This window comes from Thamnophis elegans, chromosome 10, assembly GCF_009769535.1.
Source record: "Thamnophis elegans isolate rThaEle1 chromosome 10, rThaEle1.pri, whole genome shotgun sequence".
NCBI lineage: Eukaryota > Metazoa > Chordata > Lepidosauria > Squamata > Colubridae > Thamnophis > Thamnophis elegans.
In genome coordinates this window covers 71,593,682-71,611,627 of record NC_045550.1, presented here as the reverse complement: position 1 = coordinate 71,611,627, position 17,946 = coordinate 71,593,682, and the positions used below count along the sequence as shown (strand labels likewise).

The following is a 17,946-nucleotide window of genomic DNA, read 5'->3' as shown; positions in this document are numbered from 1 at the left end:
CGCCCCCCCTCCCCCTCCCCCCCCCCGGGGCTGCCCTTCTGCCGCCTCCCTGCCCGCCTGCCGGTGAGTAGCTGGAGCTCCCCCGGGAGACAGACGCGGCGCCCCGGGCATGGCGAGCGAGGGGGAGCCCCGACGGAGGAGCCCCACGGCCGGGAGAGCAACGGAAAGGCTTCCCGAGCGTCACGCGGCCTCGGAGGAGGAGGAGGCGGCGGTGCCCTGGCCGGCCGGGACCGCCGTCGGGCCCCGTCCCTGGCCTGCTGGAGGCTGACCCTTCCTTAATTGGGGGAGCGTAAAGCGTCGCCCCGGGCTCCGCTCCCCAGAATTGCTGCTGGAGGGGGGCAGGCAAGCCGCCTTCCTTCCTTCCTTCCTTCCACGAGGCTCCTCTGCCGCCCAGCGGTGCCGTCTCAGCAACCCTCCCCCTCCCTCCCCCCCCCAGATTGTGTTGCATCATTGCACTGGGGGGGGCGGGGGGGGCTGCTGCAGGCCAAGATAAGGCAGCTTGCAAAGGGGGAGAGGCTGCCTGTGTCCCCCTTGCCTCTTAATTAACCAGTGGGACGACTTGCCTCCAGAAGGGGTGGCTCTTCCGTCACTGGAGGTTTAGAAGAGACCCCAGGGCCACATTGGCCTAGCCGGGCGTCCTGTCTGAGCAGGGGGTTGGACTAGAAGACCTCCAAGGTCCCTTCCAATCCTCTTCATCTGTTATTCTGAACTGGGATGGATTTCAGATAGGTTTCTGCCACCTGAGCAAATTGCAGGATTTAACATGATTAGCAGTGACCAAAGTCCTTCAATAGATCAAGTAATAAATGAACAGAAATCACAAGGCATTTTGTAAGAATCCTGGTCTCTTCCTCCTCCCTGCTCAGGTGGGTCTCCCATCCTCACCCGAGTCCCCAACTGCACCCTGGAAGAAAAGCTGTTCCTTCCGAAAGCTTCCCACCTGTTAAAGGGAGGGTTCTGGTTCTTCTGTGGGTGGGGGGCATTTTGCAAGAGGGGCGCCTGCTGAGAAGGCTCCCTGTGGGCCTTGTCACCAGAGGAGGATGCCTGGCCTGCAGCCCTCCCCTCTCCCCCTCCAGGTGGGCGGATTTTCTTCACTGCAGCCAGTGGGTGGTTGAAGGCAGCCGAGTCTCCAAAGCCACATAAGAGTTTGGCAGTCGGGCACTCAGGACACCTCCGGCAGCATTGCTGTCATTCGACAGTTATGGCTGCCGGGTTCTCACCACGCCCTGGGTCGGTCTCGGCCACGTCCTCCCCATCCAGACTCCAATGGATTCCAGGACTGGGGCCAAAATCCCTGTGGAGCCCAGTCTTGCCAAGGTCACGTCCTTCACTGCACAAGGAGCGCCTCTCCTGGGCAGGGCCTTGGTCAGCTGAGGCACCTTTCCATGCCAGGGTGGAGATGAGCAAGTGCCAGGCAGACACCCAGCTGTGCCCCTTCCTCCGCCAAGCTGGCCTGTTTGTTTGCCAAAGGCAGGGGAGGACGGGGAGTGATGGCCCAAGGTCCCTTCTGTGGGTCCTAAGAAGGACACAGACACACACAGACAGCCTGGTGGATCTGGAGGACAGACGCAGGGGGGGGGGGGGCTAGCCTCAGTGGGACTTTCCGTGCTGACTTACTCTTTCCCTCTCCTGCGTCTCTCGCTCTTGGCACACCCTCTGCCCCCTCTGCTTGACCTTGAGGGGCCGCGTGCAGAACCTGCTTTCCTGCCTCAAAGCCAATTCAGGCTGGAGCACACACACACACACCCCACCTCCCCATGCCTGCTGGAAGAGGAAGGGGGCCAGGGTGGGAGTGTCAATGCAGATGCCTTTCGGCAGTGCCCTCCCGTCAGCTCCATGCCCAGTCCCTGCCCCTTTATAAGAGGGGTGGTACTGTAACTCCAGATGATCCTGAAGGGAAGGGGTTATCTGGACCCCTTTCAGTCGGGCTTCAGGCCCAGATCTGAGACCGAGACACGGCGCTGGTCTCATTCATGGATGATCTCTGGCGTGAGCGAGAGGGTGGCTGAGCGTCCATCTTTGCTCTTCTAGACCATTTCTGCCAGCATCGGCCGGGCTCTTCTTTTTCATCTTCCTTTCTTGGGATTTCCCCCCCTGGCCCTCAGCCGCTTCATTGCTGGGCAGTCTTGGGCCACTCTGACGCTCCTCCTTGCCCTCCTGCAGACCAGGGGGAAAGCGGTGCTGATCCCAGGCTGTGGCAAGGGCTTCGAGCAACTTCATCGCAGCCACAGGGATCCTGACCCCCGAAGGCATCGAGGCCGAGCGCATGGGGCCAGTGAGGCTGTCCGGGCAGATGAAGGAGAGGCCAACTTCCAGGAGAAGCTCTCTCGGATGAAGGGCTTGGAGCACAGCGGCCTGCAGGACGTCTCCCTAGTCCTGGATGCCCTGACCGAGGCCCTCGCCACACGCCACCCCTACAGCCGCTACACCCCCACGGAGGCCTCCTGGTGGCTCCTTCTGCAGGCCGCAACCCACTTGCCCACCGCCCTGGCCGACCGGCTCTTTTTGAGCCCCAGGTCAAGTGGGGAATCCGTCCTGAATCCTGTCCAGGTGAATGAAAATCAATCATAGCAGCCAAGATAGCCAGGTGATTGGGGGGTTGGAGGGGGGATCCCAAATCCATTGAGACAATCTCTCTTAATCAACGGGACGGAAAGGGTCATAAGACAGAGCCACGTCCTGAGCTTCCAGAACTCTCCCTAAGACAAGATGCTTAGATGAGGGGAGATGAGGGGGGTGGGGGACGGCACATTTTAGCAGAATAAGAGAGTTGGCAGGAACCTTGGAGGTCTTCTAGTCCAACCCCCTGCTCAGGCAGGAAACTTCTGGAAGATGTTGCAAACCCTAATTTGCCTGGTTCACCCTGGAACCCCGAACACCATCCGGCCTGGCTTGATGTTGGGAATCCACACAGCTGGAAACATCCTGAAGGGAAGCCACGATGGGATGCCTGCAGACAACGTACCTTGCACGTTGAGTGCATCCCACAAGGTGGCCCAAACTGTATATATAATTTCAACTGGTTTTAATTAATTTAAATTTTTAGATTTGATGTTTGCCCTTCCCCGCCTCCTTGCTGGAGCCTCAGTGCAGCACCTGTTTCTGCCCTGATGCCATTCGTGCCTTTTTAGATTTCCCTTCCGTCCGAGAGATGCGGTCAGAAATTCCCTCTTGCAGGTGGAGCAGTTCTTCCTTTTGTTTTATAAAAAGTTTTTTTTTAATCTTTAATTTACAGCCTCAACATTCCTTCTGTCCATCTGCAGCGAGTCCTTTGGTTACAAACATCTCTGCACAACGTTGTTCACCATTTTCCATTCACATAACATTGTTTCACTAATCTTAATATTATAGTATATTAAACGTTTAAACACTCTAATGCTCTCCGTTACACAATACACACACACAATTATCAGCCGGAGCAGTGCTGTATTCCACACTCTGAGCGCATCCCACAAGGTGCTGATGTGACACAATCTCTTGCTTCACACAGGACGAGCCATGAACGGCCAGGATTGGCACTACCTGAGCCAACCGTTCTGACCTGGATAGGCCAGCTGGGCAAAGACAAGATCCGAGTAAGGGCCAAACTTGCCTTAGGATGAAACTCAGCTTCCCTTTTCCACCGGGGGGGGGGGGCTCTCGGGGACCCCTTTTCAGGCAGGCAGCCACCCGGTGCAGGTGGCACCAGAGCCAGCAGGGCAACTGGGGAGTCCAGAAGCCCCTCTTGCGCCTCCCTGGGGGCTCAGCACCGGCAGGGGTGTCTCTGCTCTGTTGGCACGTGGAGGGCGGGGGGGGGGGGAACCAGGCCTAGCTGGGGACTCCTTTGGCATGATATGACAAGCTGGGTTACTCAGGCAGCCCTTGTGGGGCTGTTGGGTGCTTGGGGAGTCAGTGGAGGATACCCGAGAGGGTGAAGCCTGCTGTGCGAATGCCGCCTCATGGCCCACTCTTGTTCCCTGTTTGGCATCGGCCTGAGGAAGGCAAGTGCAACTCTCCTCACAACCTTCATGCACAGACCGGGCCTCCCCTCGCCAGCTCAGGGGGCAGAGCAGGTCCCTCCCCTCCATAGCGGCCACCCTGGGGCCTGCACCTCCCCAGGGTGACGACCCAGGCTGTGCTGTTGCTAGGAGACCCCGGCCAGCTGGTGGCCAAGGAAGGGCCATAAACCCCCAAGGCCAAAGTCTGCTTCCCTCCTGGGGAAGCGACAGCAATGCCCTCCCCCCCCCATCTTCCCTGGGGAGGGAGAGGGTCCCTGCTCGGTCCCTCAAAGCTTTGCAGGCGGAGGGGACCCAGGGCTGCCCCACTGACGCCGTCTCCAGAGGGGCCTGGAAAGGGCAAGCGGCCAAGGCTGGACTCCCACCACCCTCCCTGCAGTGTCCTTGGTGGAGGTCTTGGGCCTAGCCTTCCCTGCTGCCACTGCCGCCGCCTCCTCCCCGTAGCTGGGGGGGAGGAGCTGGCCAGAGACCCTTGCTGGCCTCCACTGGCCAGCATTTCACACCCAGCTCCTCCACGGTGGGGACATTTCAGAGAAGGGGGGGCGTCTCCCAGGCTGCCCCCACCCACCCACATACACCCCGATCTCGGTCTGTGCAGTTGCCACTTTAGGCACAGCCTGTTGCACCCCGGTTACAGCGCCCCTCCTCAGACCTTGATCTAGCCTGGCAGAGCCTTTGCTGCCTTGTGCCCCTCCCTGCCCTGCTAGGGGAGGAGGGTCTTCTTTGCCACAGGCAGGGAGTGTGAAGGGCAGTGGGTGAATTTCCCTGGCTTTGTGGCCCTCCCAAAAGTCATCACCCTCCTCAAGATGGGAGGGGAGAAGAAGATGAGTGATGATCGATGGCTGGTAGGTAAATCCGTCTGTCCATACGTCCAGCTCAATTTGGTTTGGTTCCTTTCTGCCTTAAAGGTGATGGTGTCCAGAGAGGGAGGGAAAGAGTGGGGGGGGGGGAGAGAGAGACTGCTAGAGGCTCCCAGGAGGAGACTCAGGCTGGCTGGATCCCGGCCCAGCAGGGTGGGCAGCAAATGAAACGGGGTTCAAGCTGACTTTGAATGCGAGGGATACAAGGAAAAGTGTGTTCCTCCTGTAACACACCAACAATGGTTCCAGTATAATAAGGCCTCGCTGGCTCTTCCTGACAGTGTAATCGGAGAAGTGGGGGGTGCCCACGTCTGCCAGGCCAAGAGGGTTGAAGCTGCTGAATTGAAGCTCCTATTTGCCGAAAATGGAAGAAAGTACATGCAAGGTGTCATTGTACAGAATTAGATGCTATGTAGCCATAACCACATTCTTTCTAGAAAGCCAAGGTCATTCTTTTTTTTTTAATAAATGTTTTTTAATTTTAGTTTAAAACAGGTACACATCTTTCTTTACATCTGTAAAAAATATATCAATCAATTACAGATAAGTTTTGGTACATCTCCTCCACAGTCAACCAACATAACTCATATTAACTAAAGCATTATTATATATCCATTTTCATTTAACTGTAATTATTATTTAGCAATATTGATGAAAGTAATAATCTTGAACAATCCCTGCCCACACCGGTGGGAGAGGAAAAAATCAAAAAAAAGAGAAAAAAAAAGGACAGAGAAAAAATAAAAATTAAAATAAAAAATAAAAATAATACAAAAAAAGACAAAAACGACAAGAGACAAGGCAGGAAAACAAAACAAAACACAGGTGTCTATCATGAGAAAAAAAGAAGAAGTATATCAACTGGTTACAACATGCTTTGGTGCTTCTCTTCCGTTAATTCATATTAATTCAAATATCTTAACTCGAATATTTACCATATCAACATCATTATACCTCCAGTTTTAATTACCTATGGTTATTTAAACATCCTTCATCCTTAGCTATGCTAAAGAATTAATTCATAACTACATGCTGGCAATTCATTTACTTATTTGTAAAATCCTCTATTATCATCAAATCCTCATATCCTATTTTAGCTGAGCATCCATAATATTTAATTATATCATATATCATAACATTTTCCCAGTATTGATTAACATTTGATTGTATGTATTTTATTTAGTTTTTAATAGTGATAATTATTGTAGTTAATACTCTTTATGTATAATCTTCCAATTGTTAGTTATCATATCAACTCCACATTATATACATTACTATCAATATCAATTATTATTCAACTATATCTGTTACAAGAAAAAGCAATTAAGTTTAACTAGTTTTCAATTGTGTTCTTCAATCTATCAGCCAGTTCCAAATTATATATATTACTATCCATATCAGTCATTATTCAGCTATATCTATTACACATTAAGGTAATCAGATTTAGCTAGATTTTAAATTACGTTCTTCCATCTATCAGCCAGTGTCTCTCCAATAGCAAGATCCTCTCCAGCCAATTGCCACGCGTTGGATAAATTTACCAAATGTTTTCATAATCAAATCCAGACAAAGATATTTTGGCACCTTTGGACTCTGAATGTCAGTGATGAAATAATAATAATGTTGTCCTGGGCTTGTAAAATTTTCCAAATTAACTTTAATTCTCAAAGGTGGATTTTCCATTCCTCCTGCACTCTGTCTTTTTAAATGAGTCTTCTTTATAGCTCCCCCTCTCCTTTCTTCCTCTGAAATAGACCAGACACCATTTCTCACATTTTCCGTTTGTATTTCAGGAGCATTTAAACATTCAACGATCTCAGTTTTTACTTCATATTTTAAAATCAGATGATCCAATTTTCTTTCCAGCCTTTGATAAGAATCAAAGAGTCCTCTGCATGCGGAAAAAAGAATCTGAAATGAAATCTTAGAGGTGTTTTGGGACGCCATGATGTGTCGCAGTTAAAAATTGCAAGCTCTTTTTTTTTTTTTTCCACAGACTTCTTAGTCTCTTACAGGCTGTGATTGCTAAGTAGTAAAGTAATAAAAGTGTCGAATCGTGACGGGCTAATTAGTAGAAAATAAATTTTACGATCCACTTAAGGAGATTCAGAGGGGGGAGGGTGTTGAGGAGTTTCTTGAAGCATTTAAGAAGTAAAGTAACCACCAGCCATAAATCCATTAGAAAAAGCCAATTCGCCGCTAAATTTTCCTGTTCTTTGGTTTCAGTTATCTTAAGTTTTTAACGCGAACAGTCTCTCTTGGATAATAAAATCAGCTTACCAGATGACATCACTTCTACCATTCTTAGGGGCAACCTGCAGTTTCAGTTAGCACGCAGCTAATCCAGAAAGGAATTGGCACGAGGAGTTAATACCCCCCCCCCAGAGATTTGCGGGTATCTCTGAGGTCCTGGTTCTCTCCTCACCTTCACTGTCGTCTACGGGACAGCTAGAGTTCAAAGAACCCGTCCAAAAATCCTTCGGTATAGAGGAATTTCAGGAGTAGCCTGAAACTCCATCTTCTCACTGCTAAGCCCCGCCTTCTAGTGAAAGCCAAGGTCATTCTTTGTCTCTGCACCTCTGCACCTGACCAGAACTGGATGGGTGAAACTGCCAGCATGGCAGTGGGAGATTGGACCGTGGGAAGGACTTGTGGGTGTGGGGGCAAGTTCTTGAACTTTCAACTGGGTGGGGAAAACCGGGAAGCTTTCAGATTCGGGTTTTCCCAGATGAGCCAACGTGGCTCTCTTAATCAATTGGAACTCTGAGCAATACTTTGCCTTGGAATCTGATTTAATTTTGGATGCTATTTGGAACCCTGACACAAGACAGGATATACCTATAACTTGGAAGGGGATGAGCCTGCCCTGCTGTGGGGTCTGGGACCCTCTTTCCTCTGGCTGAGGGTCAGGCTGGCCCCAGCCCGCCAACCTCTCTCTGTTCCACTGGGCTGCCCATGAAGCAGGTGCCTGGCAGGGCACTACGTGGCAGAGAGCAACCTTGGTCCATGAGAGTCAGGAGAGCGTCCTTCTGCACCCTGATTTTTCTGCACAGGTGGGAGGGCGGCTCCTGCGGCCTGGCCTGACACCCACCACTCGGGGTGGCAGGTGAGTTTGGGGGCAAGGGAACCCGATTCCCCTTTGCTCACAGCTCTGCAGATTCCGTCACACCAGGCCTGATGCAAGCCTTCCCCGCAGCTGATGGGAAGGTGAGCCGGGCAGGGAGGAGGAAAACTGTGCTGGGCGGGGGCAGGGCTGTCCTTGCTTAGAGGGGCCCCCACCCACAGAAGACCACCATGCTGAGAGAAGGCAAACTCGGCATAGTAGGCATAGGTTTTTCCCACCAGTTGCTCCCTGTCAAGGTTCTGACTAATGACGGATGAAGCTCTCAATAAAGTTATGCGTAAAGAGATCTGATCATCTCAATTGGGTCGGTTGGGTCCGTCCGTCGCAATCTTGACCCTCGCATCCTCCTGCCACCTCGGGGTCTGCAGTGCGAACGTGCGGGTACCTGAAATGCAGTAACGCCACTTTGTGAAAAAGGCAAATTCTGGGTTGAGGATCATCTGGAGGGAGCAGGAGGGTCAAACTGCCAAAGCCACAATTCAAACTGCAGGTCAGCTGCCTCTCTGGCCTCCCTCCCAGTGGGAGAGATTGAGAAGAGCCCCGGCAGAAAGAAAAGGGGAAGCGTCTCTGAAAGGCTCTAAGAGAGGCAAGAACTTCTGGGTGTTTTTTTGGGGAGCCTCGGCCTTCTCCACGATGCCTTTTCACCTCCTGGCCTCCCGCTGGGAGCCCCCCTCCCCTCCTTTCTCCTTCGGGGCCCTCCGTAGGGACTTCCAGGCACAGGGGAGCCAGCAGGCATGTTTCTTCCTTTGAAAACGGCCTCGTCCGGCCAGGGAGGTTCCGGGCCTGATTCTGGATGACGTCACAGAACTTCATCCCGCAGAACCCAGTCATGTCACACTGCGGAAGGCAGCCTGTTCCACAGGGCAGGTTGGAGCCAACGGTGGCTGCTCTTCCTCGTGAGTAAGTCCAGGCCGTGTTGCTATGATGACCTCAGAGAAGGGGCCTGGGGGCTGGTTCTGGGTGAAACACCCCCCTGAGGAGAATGGAGGGGAAGTGTGGGTGTATTTCCGTTGTCCTGCAGAGTCCCCTTCCTGATCTGGGCTGCCTTGGAGAGGCTGCCGCCACTGCTGTGGGGAAGAGTGTGGGGTCAGATCACCCCAGCTGCCCCCTTCAGGCCTGCAGAAGATAACCAGGGAAGGAGGGAGCAGCTCGAGGCGGCTCTGCAGAGAGACCCACCGGCCCGGGGCCTCTTCCTCCCTCCCGGCAGCCACCTGCCTGGGCTTCTCCAAGCCGAGCAGAGAGGATGATGCGGCTGATGCAAAGCAGGGCGGCTTTGGACAGGTGGAGGCAGCTGTGGAGCAAGTCGGTGGCCAAGTCCCGGATCAGGTACTAGGGCTCAGCCGCCACGGAGCAGCCCAATACCTGATCCCCAGGTGCATTTAGCATGCCTGTTGGTCAGAAAGATGGGGCTCCTGACCCTCCAGAGGCTGACTGGCTCTCCTCCTGCTGGGGCCTTGCCTGGCAAGGGCAGTAGCAGAAGGGGCGGAGGGGGGCCAGCCAAGAAGCCGTGTTGCCAGGAGGCAGCCCCCTCCCCTGGAGAGCTTCAGTGGGCCAGCCCTTGTGTTCAGAGGGTAGGGGGAGTGTGGCGGCCCTGCCCTTCCCTCGGCCCTGCTGGCAAAGGAACAGGGGCGCTGCCAGGGAAGGGGCCGCACCCGTAAGGCTGGCCAGGCTTGGCAGGACAGATTGTGGGAAGACAGTGGCCGGTGGAACAGCCCCCTGCATTAGCTTGGGAGGGGAGTCGGAGTCCAGCCTGCAGAAGCAGCCATGGCTCAGTAGTTTCCGCCCTGTGAAATTTGTTCCAAGGCTGCACCCTGCAAAACACACGGGAGCCCGGGTTCACGTAACACCTGGGCCTGGCTTTTGGGGGGCTCCCCGTGAATGAAAGCAAGGCAGTTGAGCCAAAATGAATCTTCTCCAAGAGGTCCCTGGGGAGCAATGGAGGAAGAAAGGGGTGTCCGGGATCCTGGCCAAAGGCAGGGAGAGGAGCCCCTCTTTGGGGCCTTTAGAGATCACAGGAGGGCCGGGGGCAGTTCGGATCCCTGGGGGAACCGCACTCCAGGCGCTGCTCCAGGGAAGGTGGGCTCCTTGGTCTCCATAGGTGGCCTTGTGCCAACCCTGCCAGGTGGAAATTCTACGTTCTGGGCCGTTCAAGGGGTTGGCAGTGGCCCCTTCCCACCTTCAGTGACTGACGACATCTCCTTTCGCAGGCTGCTGTCTCCTTCCTATTTGGTGACCGACCAGAAAATAAAGTATTCTAGAAACATCCAGGCGGTAGGAGAGACCAACCGACAAGATGGCTGCATCTCCTTTAGAAGTGGCTTTGCGCGTCTAGATTGGGATGGGGAAACCTCTCTGGCTCCTGGCCCAGGGGCACCATAGCCTCCCCACCTGAAGAGGGACTGGGGCAACCAGCCTCAAGCTCTCTCCTGGGGGGGCATTTCAGGGCCCTGGTAGTGCCATAGCCGCGTGTGAAGACCCCGTCTATACCTGCTTCTTTCCCAGCATGCAAACTGCTGCCCGATGAGCCCAACCAAAGGGGGGGGGGTTCAGGCAGCTCCCACTCAGCAGCTCCCATGCGGCCAAACGCTCCAAGAGGGGGAGGGGGCTTGCTCTGTGCTCCCCACCAGCTCAGGGTCCTGAACTTCAGAGTGTGTGAGTGAACTCAGGGTCAGCCTTCCGCAGGCCAGGCTAAACAGGAGCATTTCCCCTTAGGAATCAACATCATTTGTGGAAAACCTGTTCAACGGACAGTTGGCGCCTAAAAACCTCCTTCCTTTCCCCACAGGTAGGTAGGTGGGCCAGGGCACAGAGGAGGGTTGCGAAGGGTGCTGCCAGGCAAGATGGTTGCCCAGCCCCTGGGTGCTCGGGGTTGGCAGCGAACCTCCTGTCCTGGCAGCCTCTCCGTTGCCCTCAGCTCTCTCGCCGGAGCAGGCCCAGGTCTTGCAAGCCATGGTGGACCCCTGCGCCCGGTTCTTCCAGGTAAGGCCAGCGGAGGCCTCCCTCCTCCTGAGCGCCCCCTCCCCCCCGCAAGAGAAAGCCCTGGCAGGGGGGCTCCTCCTTTCTGTCTGAACACCGGCAGGAAGTCAACGACGCAGCTGCCAACGAAGAGCTGGGCAGCATCGAAGAGGAGACGGTGGCGGGCCTCAAGTCAATGGGCTGCTTTGGGCTACAGGTGCCGGAGGAGCTGGGGGGCATCGGGCTGACCAACACACAGGTGAGGCTCTTGGGAGACTCCTGGAGGGAAGCAGGGGGCCTCCTTTTCCGTCCTCCCCCAGACACGGGGGGCCAGAGACAGCGCTGAGGGTTGGGGGCGCCTACCCGCCTCCCACGCAGAAGCAGCAAAGGCAGAGGGAAGACCCCTTCCCCCCCCCCCCCGGCTCCTGGGCCAGCAGCCGAGGGCGGAGAGGCTGGGGAGGGCCCTCCCCCTTAGGGATGCGCCGGGCGGGGCGGGGGACAGAAGCCCCCCCCCCCACAGGACTAAGAGAAAAAGTTCCTTGCAACCCCCGGGGTGTCCTGGTGGGGGGTGTGTGTCCTGTGCGCCCTCTGAGCTCGGCTGTTTCCTTGCAGACGCTGAAGGAGGGAGGGGGCTGGGCTCTCTGTTTATAAACGGTACAGGTAGTCCTTGACTTATGACCACAATTCAGCCCAACCACTGCCAAGCAAGATAGCTAAGTAGGTTTTGGCCCATTTTACGACCGTTCTTGCCACAAGTGTTAAGTGAATCACTTCAGTTGTTAGTAAATGTTGCTAAGTGAATCTGGCTTCCCCGTTGACGTCACTTGTCAGAAGGTGGCAAAAGGGGATCACGTGACACGGCGGCCGTCATGAAGGTCGGCCAAGTGTCCGGATCCTGAGACCACGGAAATGCCGCACCAGAGATAAGAGAGGAGAACGGGCCCAAGCCGGTTTTCTCGTTGTAACTCCAAATGGCCACGAAACAAATGGCAGCCTGAAGTCCTCGTTTTAGGACTGCTTGTTTGTGTGCCTGGAGTTCTTCCCTCTGTATCAACTCGGACAAACAAGCAGGCAGGAAACGGCCGAATCAAGGAACAAGCGAGGAGAAAACAGCTGCGTCCCCAGCAGGGCGGCCGTTGCTGTGTGTAGGCAGAGAGCAGAAGGGCCCCCCCCCCCCCAAGTCAGAGGCAGCCCAGCTCAGAGACCCCCAAGGTCACTGGGGGAGGGAGGGGGCGGGGGGGGGCTGATGCGGCCCCCTGTAGCCTCCTGACAGCGTGTTTCTTCTTCCTCCTCCTCCTCCTCCTCCTCCTCCTCCTCCTCCTCCTCCGTGGCAGTACGCTCGCATGGTGGAAGTGGTTGGGATGCATGATCTCGGTGTGGGCATCACCCTCGGTGCCCACCAGTCTATTGGCTTCAAGGGCATCCTCCTCTTTGGAAACAAGAGCCAAAAGGAAAAATACCTCCCCCGGCTGGCATCTGGTAGGCTGAGTGCCACTCCCCCCCCCCCAACCAAAGCGGCTGAGCCAGAGGCACCCCAAGCGAAAGGACCAGGCGGAGGGGCAGCTATGCCTGGCATGAGCTGAGCCAGGGAGGGGCAGGAGTGGGCCCAGATCTCAACACACAATGCGCCTGTATGTGTGAATATCTGCTAGGTCTGGCCTCTTGCTCCCCCCCCCCTAAAAAATCCATGGATGGAGGCAAAAATTAACCCCTCAGGACCATTTATGAAGGCCAGAGAGCCGCAGGTATTAGGAGGGTGGGGAGGGGTCTTTGGAGGGTATAGGGAGGGACGGCCCTTGGCAAGGCTGTCTCCCCTCTCTTGTCCCAGGTGAAGCGTGTGCGGCCTTCTGCCTGACCGAACCATCGAGCGGCTCGGACGCAGCCTCCATCCAGACGGTGGCTGAGCTCAGCCCCTGCGGGGGCTTCTACACACTCAATGGGAGCAAGATCTGGATCAGGTGAGGAGCAGGAGTGGGGAGGGGCTGCCGAGCTGGGCGGGGGGGGGGGGATCTATGCCATGGGTGGTTCCCAAGCTGGTCGCTGGGCTCCATGGCTGGTGGCCGGCCGTTAGCCTGGGCCACCTCACTTCCCTTCCAGCAATGGGGGCACGGCCGAGGTTTTCACGGTGTTTGCCAAGACTCGCATCAAGAATGTCACCACGGGGGAGGAAACGGACAGGATCTCGGCCTTCATAGTGGAGAGAGCCTTTGGGGGGGTGAGCAGGTGAGTCGAGGGGGCCCTGGGAGAGGGAGGGGCTGCAGTGGCCCCAGTGGTCAGCCCTGGGCGAGTGGCCTTCCTTCCCCGCCCTCGTCCACTCTGAAGGTCATCACCGTCCCCTTCGGTGTGGGAGGGGGCCGCTGCCTCTGCAAGCCCCTTATCCATCTGAGGGAGCGGGTGGGCCGCCTAGCAGAGCCAGCTCTGACGGGCAGCTGCAGCCTGCCTCGCTCCCTCTGTGCCCTGCAGCGGCCCTGCGGAGCAGAAGATGGGCATCCGTTGCTCCAACACGGCTGAGGTGCACTTTGAGGACGTGAAAGTGCCCGCGGAGAACCTGCTGGGAGGACTTGGCAGAGGCTTCCAGGTGGCCATGCACATCCTCAACAACGGCCGCTTCGGCATGGCTTCGGCACTGGCCGGCACCATGCGCGGAGTCCTCCTCAAGGCGGTATGTTGGCAAGGAATCTGCGATGCCTGCAGCAGGGGGGGGGGGGGCTGGCCTGGGCCAAGAGGACCCCAGCCTCTCAAGGTTCCTCACTCTGGGTCTGCGCAGGTGGATCACGCGGCCGACCGGCAGCAGTTTGGAAAAGCCATCAGCCGCTTTGGGCTCATTCAGGAGAAGCTGGCACACATGGCCATGCTGCTCTACGTGACCGAAGTGAGTACGGCCGGCCAGGGCCTTCTTCGGGGTGTTCCCCCCCGCCGGTCCCTCAAATGGTATAACCTCACCTGCAAGATGGGCTTCAGGTGGCTGCCCTGGACGCTCCCCCCCCCACTTGAGGGGTGGCACAGCCTCGGATGGCAGGGCCCCGGAGTGAAGCTGCCCATCTGCCCCTTGCAGGCCATGGCCTATGTGCTGAGTGCCAATATGGACATGAAGGTGCCCGAGTACAAGCTGGAGGCGGCCATCAGCAAGATCTTTGCCTCCGTAAGTGGGTCTGGTGGGGGGCAGCCGCTGTGGAGACTTGCCCTGGTCCCCAGTGGGTGGAGGGAAGTGGGGCAAGGCGGCTGGCCATTGGCACCCTGCTGCCTAAGTGGGGCACCCTCTGGGCCGAGGGCCCCCGGCTGGCTCTGGCCAGATCTCCACGGCTGGTCAACGGGCCTTCAGCTGCAGCCCCAGAGGCTCTTGGAGCCGCAGCTGGGGATCCTGCTTGGCCATGGGGGAGGTGGGGGGCTGAGCTGGTCAGCCTTGCTATCTGTGTCCTCAGGAGGCGGCCTGGACTGTGACTGACGAAGGCATCCAGATCCTGGGGGGGATGGGGTACATGAAGGTAGGTGCCCACTGGGATGGGCGGGGGTCTCCCGGCTCAGGGCATGGGCTGGCTCCTCCCAGGCCGGGTCAGGGCGCAGCAGGACCCCCTGCAGGTGGCTGCTTTCCCTGGGCAGGAGGCCGGCGTGGAGAAAGTCATGCGCGACGTGAGGATCTTCCGCATTTTCGAGGGCACCAATGACATCCTCCGCTTGTTTGTGGCTCTGTCGGGCATGGAGGCAAGTCAGGCCGTCTTAGGAGGCCAGCGTGGTCCTCTCGGGCAGCCCTTCCAGGACAAGCCTGAAGCCCTGGGATCTCTCCCCAGGCACACCAACCCGAGAGGCTGCTTCTGGGTGGCTCTGGGGGTGCGTGTGGCTGTAACGGAGAGAGCCCCCTTCAGAGTCAGCCTCCCCACGGCTGAGCGTGCAAAAGCCTTTCCGCTCCTTTGCAGTTTCCACAGCCAACCGCTTCCCACCCCCCCATCAGAGGCCTCCCCCTCACAGCCCTGGCAAAGCGCCCCCCCCGCCCATGGTTGCCTGGGTACCCAGGAAGGCTCTGGTCCCTGCCCACTTGCTGGGCTGCAGCATCCCTCTCCCTGGAGCACAGCCATCCTGCCCCAGCGCCCTGGGTGGGTGAGGGGAGATTGGGGGCAAAACCTGCTCTCTGTTCTCAGTATGCTGGGCAGACGCTGAGCGCCCTGCGCAAGGACCTTTCCAACCCCCTGCTGCACATGGGATCCATCTACAAGGAGGTGGCGATGCGAGCGAAACGGTGAGACTCCCCCTGGGGGACGTGGGGGTCTCCGGAGGCCCCCCAGCAGCCGCACTCACGATGCCCCTGCCTCCGCCAGGGCTTCCAAGGCCTGCTGCTGATTCCCCGCCCCCAGGGCCACACCCCTATTCAGCAGATGCCCCGCCCCCTTTCTCTCCTGCAGCAAAGTCGGGGTCCCCACTGGCCAGACGCTGCAGGACCTCGTCCACCCACAGCTGGAAAACTCCGCTGCTCTGGTGAGAGTCCCGGGTGAGGCCCATCGGGGCGGGCAGCTACCTCTGGGCAGCCAAGAGCCTTCCCTGCTCCACGCTCCTCTGTCCGAAGAAACCTCCCATGCATGGGGCCCCATTTGGCCGAGCCTCCACCCCAGCCCCGTTTCTCTCCTCCCCTGGAAGGTCACCAGAGCTGTGGAGCTGTTTGGCGAGACCATCGAGGGCCTCCTCTTGAAGTACGGCACAGCAGTGATGGGTACGGGCCCCGAGAGCAGCGGGTCTGCCAGGCATCCTGGGTGCCCATTGTACCCACTCCTTTATGGCATCCAGAGGCCTCTACTGGATCTCAGGGCTGGCACCACGCGGAGACCTTGGCCAGCCTGATTCTCTCGGGTTGGGGGGGGGGAGGAATTTGCTGCCCCAGCCAAGGCACAGAGAGACAGATGTTTCCACTGGGGAAATGGGGGTGGTGGTCCCCGAGGGACCCACAGCAGCATCAGGAGTTGCTGCAGAGAAGGCTGGAGGGCGGTGCTGGGTGAGGGCTGCCCAGGGGCCTGACCTGTCCTTCCCGGATTCTCTCCAGACAAGCAGTTCCACCTAAGGCGCATTGCAGACGCCGCTATCGACACCTACGCCATGGCCGTGGCCTTATCCAGGTAGGAGGAAGGGGGTGGGGCGGGAAGCAGGTCCCTGCAGAGCCAGCCTCATCCGTCTCCTCCGCCCTTTCAGGGCCAGCCGTGCCCTCTCCCTGGGCCAGCCCACTGCCCAGCATGAGAAGCGCTTGTGCCAGACGTGGTGCCAGCAGGTAAGACAGACAGGTGCAGTTCCCGGGCTCTGCTCGCTTTGGGGCAACGCTGCTTGCCTGGTGGGTTCCTAGTTTTGGGGACCCCTTGCCAGAGCTTTCATCCTCTGCCTTCCGCCCCTTCTCTCTCCCAGCCTGCTGTCTCCTCCCAAGCTATGGGGCAGGAGGCAAGAGGGAGCATGACAGCCCCTGCTTCCTACCCCATCAGTGGGAATTGGGGGGGGGGGGGGGTTAGGCTTCCGCGAAATGCCTGGCGGTGGCCACAGAATCCTCCAGGCGTCTGACCTCAGCTGGGGACCCTCTTAGAGCCCAACCAGACCAGTGCGGAAGACCCACCAGGGACCCTTGCCTAGGCCTCGAAGGAGCAGCCCCCTCACCTCGGATCACGACTTCTCTGACTGGCCTGGAGATGTTCCAGGGTATCCGCACCCTCCCGCTTGATCCAGCACCACTGAGCAGGGGGTCTTCAAAAGAAGGACCGAGGGGGACATGCTAGCAGTCCTCCAATATTTGAGGGGCTGCCCCAAAGAAGAGGGAGGCCAGCTGTTCTCCAAAGCTGTTCTCCGAGTCCCAAAGGTGCTTTTTCCAGGCGGCAACTGGACTTTCTGGTTTTTCTGAAGATGTTTCGCTTCTCATCCAAGAAGCTTTTTCAGCTCTTCAAACACCTTCCAAGGAAAAACAGAAAGTCCATTTGCCTCTTGAAAAAAGCACTTTTAGGACAAGCATAACCTGGATGACATAGAATCTCCTTGGAAAAAGCACCTGAAGGCAGGACAAGAAGGAATGGATGGAAACTAATCAAGAAGAGTATCAACCTAGGAGAAACTTCTGGGCCCTCAGTGGAACAACTTGCCTTCAGAAGTGGTGGATGCTCTAATGCTGGAGGTTTTTAAGAAGAAATTGGGCACAAGGCCTCTTGCTTGAGTAGAGGGTTGGGCGAGGTCCTTTCCGACTGTGTTAGTCATGGGGATAAAAGCATGGCTTCCACCCTTTTGTGCCAGAAGGGCACAATGGTGAGAACAGTGGCGAGGTCCTACAGAAACATTGTCTTCACTTTGGAGTGTGTGTGTGGGGGTTCCTCGGGTGGCCTGATCCAGGCTTCTCTGTCTGCGTAGGCCTTCCTCCGGGTGCAGGCATCTCTGCAGGAAGCCAAATCCGCCAGCTGGGAGGAGGTCTTCACCAGCATGAAGCTGATCTCAGACGCCATGGTGCAACACAGGAGCCTCGTGGCTTCCCATCCCCTGGGCTTCTAGGGGTTTTGTTTAGCATGGAACCAAATAAAGGCTTATATTATCCTTCTACTAAAGCGGTCGTCTTCACGTGGTTTGCTGATGTCTCTGCCCTCTTGTCCAGATGTGAAAAGCGGACAGCTCTTCACATCTGGAGAACTGACTGACTGGCATTCAAGATGCACGAAGCCGGTTCCCTCGCTTGACCCGCAAGGAAGCCCAACAAAGGAGGAGTTAAAAGTACAAGTGAGGAAGAGGCTAAGGGGGTTTTTTTTTAGTTTACTTTAGAATATGATTGATAAAGATTTGTACCCTGTATTTGCTCTGGGAAGTCGGGGGGGGGGGGGGGGAAGGTGGGGGGGGGAGATGGGTTCGGGTGGGGGAGGGGAGGTAAATATTTGTAAACGTTTTTTAAAATTTTCAAAAAAAAAGAAGAGCTATATTAGGATAAGTAGATTTTAATATTTACGCTCTATACGTTGCCACTTTAGCCATGAAAGTCAGTTGGGTGACGGCGACAGTCACCCTCACAGGG

At 56.7% G+C, this 17,946-nt stretch overlaps 2 protein-coding genes across 8 annotated transcripts; both read left to right on the top strand.

Moving 5' to 3' along the window:
• The first annotated feature begins 32 nt into the window (after window positions 1–32).
• LOC116513982 (D-beta-hydroxybutyrate dehydrogenase, mitochondrial-like) lies at window positions 33–3,373 on the top strand. The gene is made up of 3 exons (XM_032225343.1): window positions 33–63; window positions 2,164–2,550; window positions 3,236–3,373. Exons 2-3 carry the CDS (start codon window positions 2,332–2,334, stop codon window positions 3,335–3,337), a joined length of 321 nt encoding a protein of 106 aa, XP_032081234.1. The 5' UTR covers window positions 33–63; window positions 2,164–2,331; the 3' UTR covers window positions 3,338–3,373.
• Window positions 3,374–8,357: 4,984 nt separating this feature from the next.
• LOC116514324 (very long-chain specific acyl-CoA dehydrogenase, mitochondrial-like) lies at window positions 8,358–17,734 on the top strand. Of its 7 annotated transcripts, XM_032225864.1 has the most exons (18): window positions 9,218–10,250; window positions 10,692–10,764; window positions 10,894–10,958; window positions 11,059–11,193; window positions 12,269–12,413; window positions 12,763–12,892; window positions 13,032–13,157; window positions 13,398–13,596; window positions 13,702–13,806; window positions 13,990–14,076; window positions 14,357–14,419; window positions 14,535–14,636; window positions 15,071–15,168; window positions 15,332–15,404; window positions 15,564–15,636; window positions 15,964–16,036; window positions 16,110–16,185; window positions 17,298–17,734. In XM_032225864.1, the coding sequence occupies exons 1-18, from the start codon at window positions 9,858–9,860 to the stop codon at window positions 17,433–17,435; spliced, it is 2,154 nt and encodes a 717-aa protein (XP_032081755.1). In that variant the 5' UTR covers window positions 9,218–9,857; the 3' UTR covers window positions 17,436–17,734. The 7 variants fall into 7 exon arrangements, with proteins under 7 accessions (XP_032081753.1, XP_032081755.1, XP_032081754.1 ...); XM_032225863.1 differs by having other exon boundaries at window positions 15,332–15,636; XM_032225862.1 differs by having other exon boundaries at window positions 8,358–9,305; window positions 10,187–10,250; window positions 13,398–14,076; window positions 15,332–15,636.
• The last annotated feature ends 212 nt before the right edge of the window (window positions 17,735–17,946 follow it).

Coding starts and splice junctions, on each gene's coding strand:
- LOC116513982 (XM_032225343.1), top strand. CDS start 2,332: ATGAAGGGCTTGGAGCACAGCGGCCTGCAGGACGTCTCCCTAGTCCTG. Junction 2,551..3,235: donor CCGTCCTGAATCCTGTCCAG/GTGAATGAAAAT, acceptor TTTAATTTACAG/CCTCAACATTCCTTCTGTCC.
- LOC116514324 (XM_032225858.1), top strand. CDS start 9,858: ATGAAAGCAAGGCAGTTGAGCCAAAATGAATCTTCTCCAAGAGGTCCC. Junction 12,414..12,762: donor CCTCCCCCGGCTGGCATCTG/GTAGGCTGAGTG, acceptor CTCTTGTCCCAG/GTGAAGCGTGTGCGGCCTTC. Junction 14,637..15,070: donor TGGCTCTGTCGGGCATGGAG/GCAAGTCAGGCC, acceptor CTCTGTTCTCAG/TATGCTGGGCAGACGCTGAG.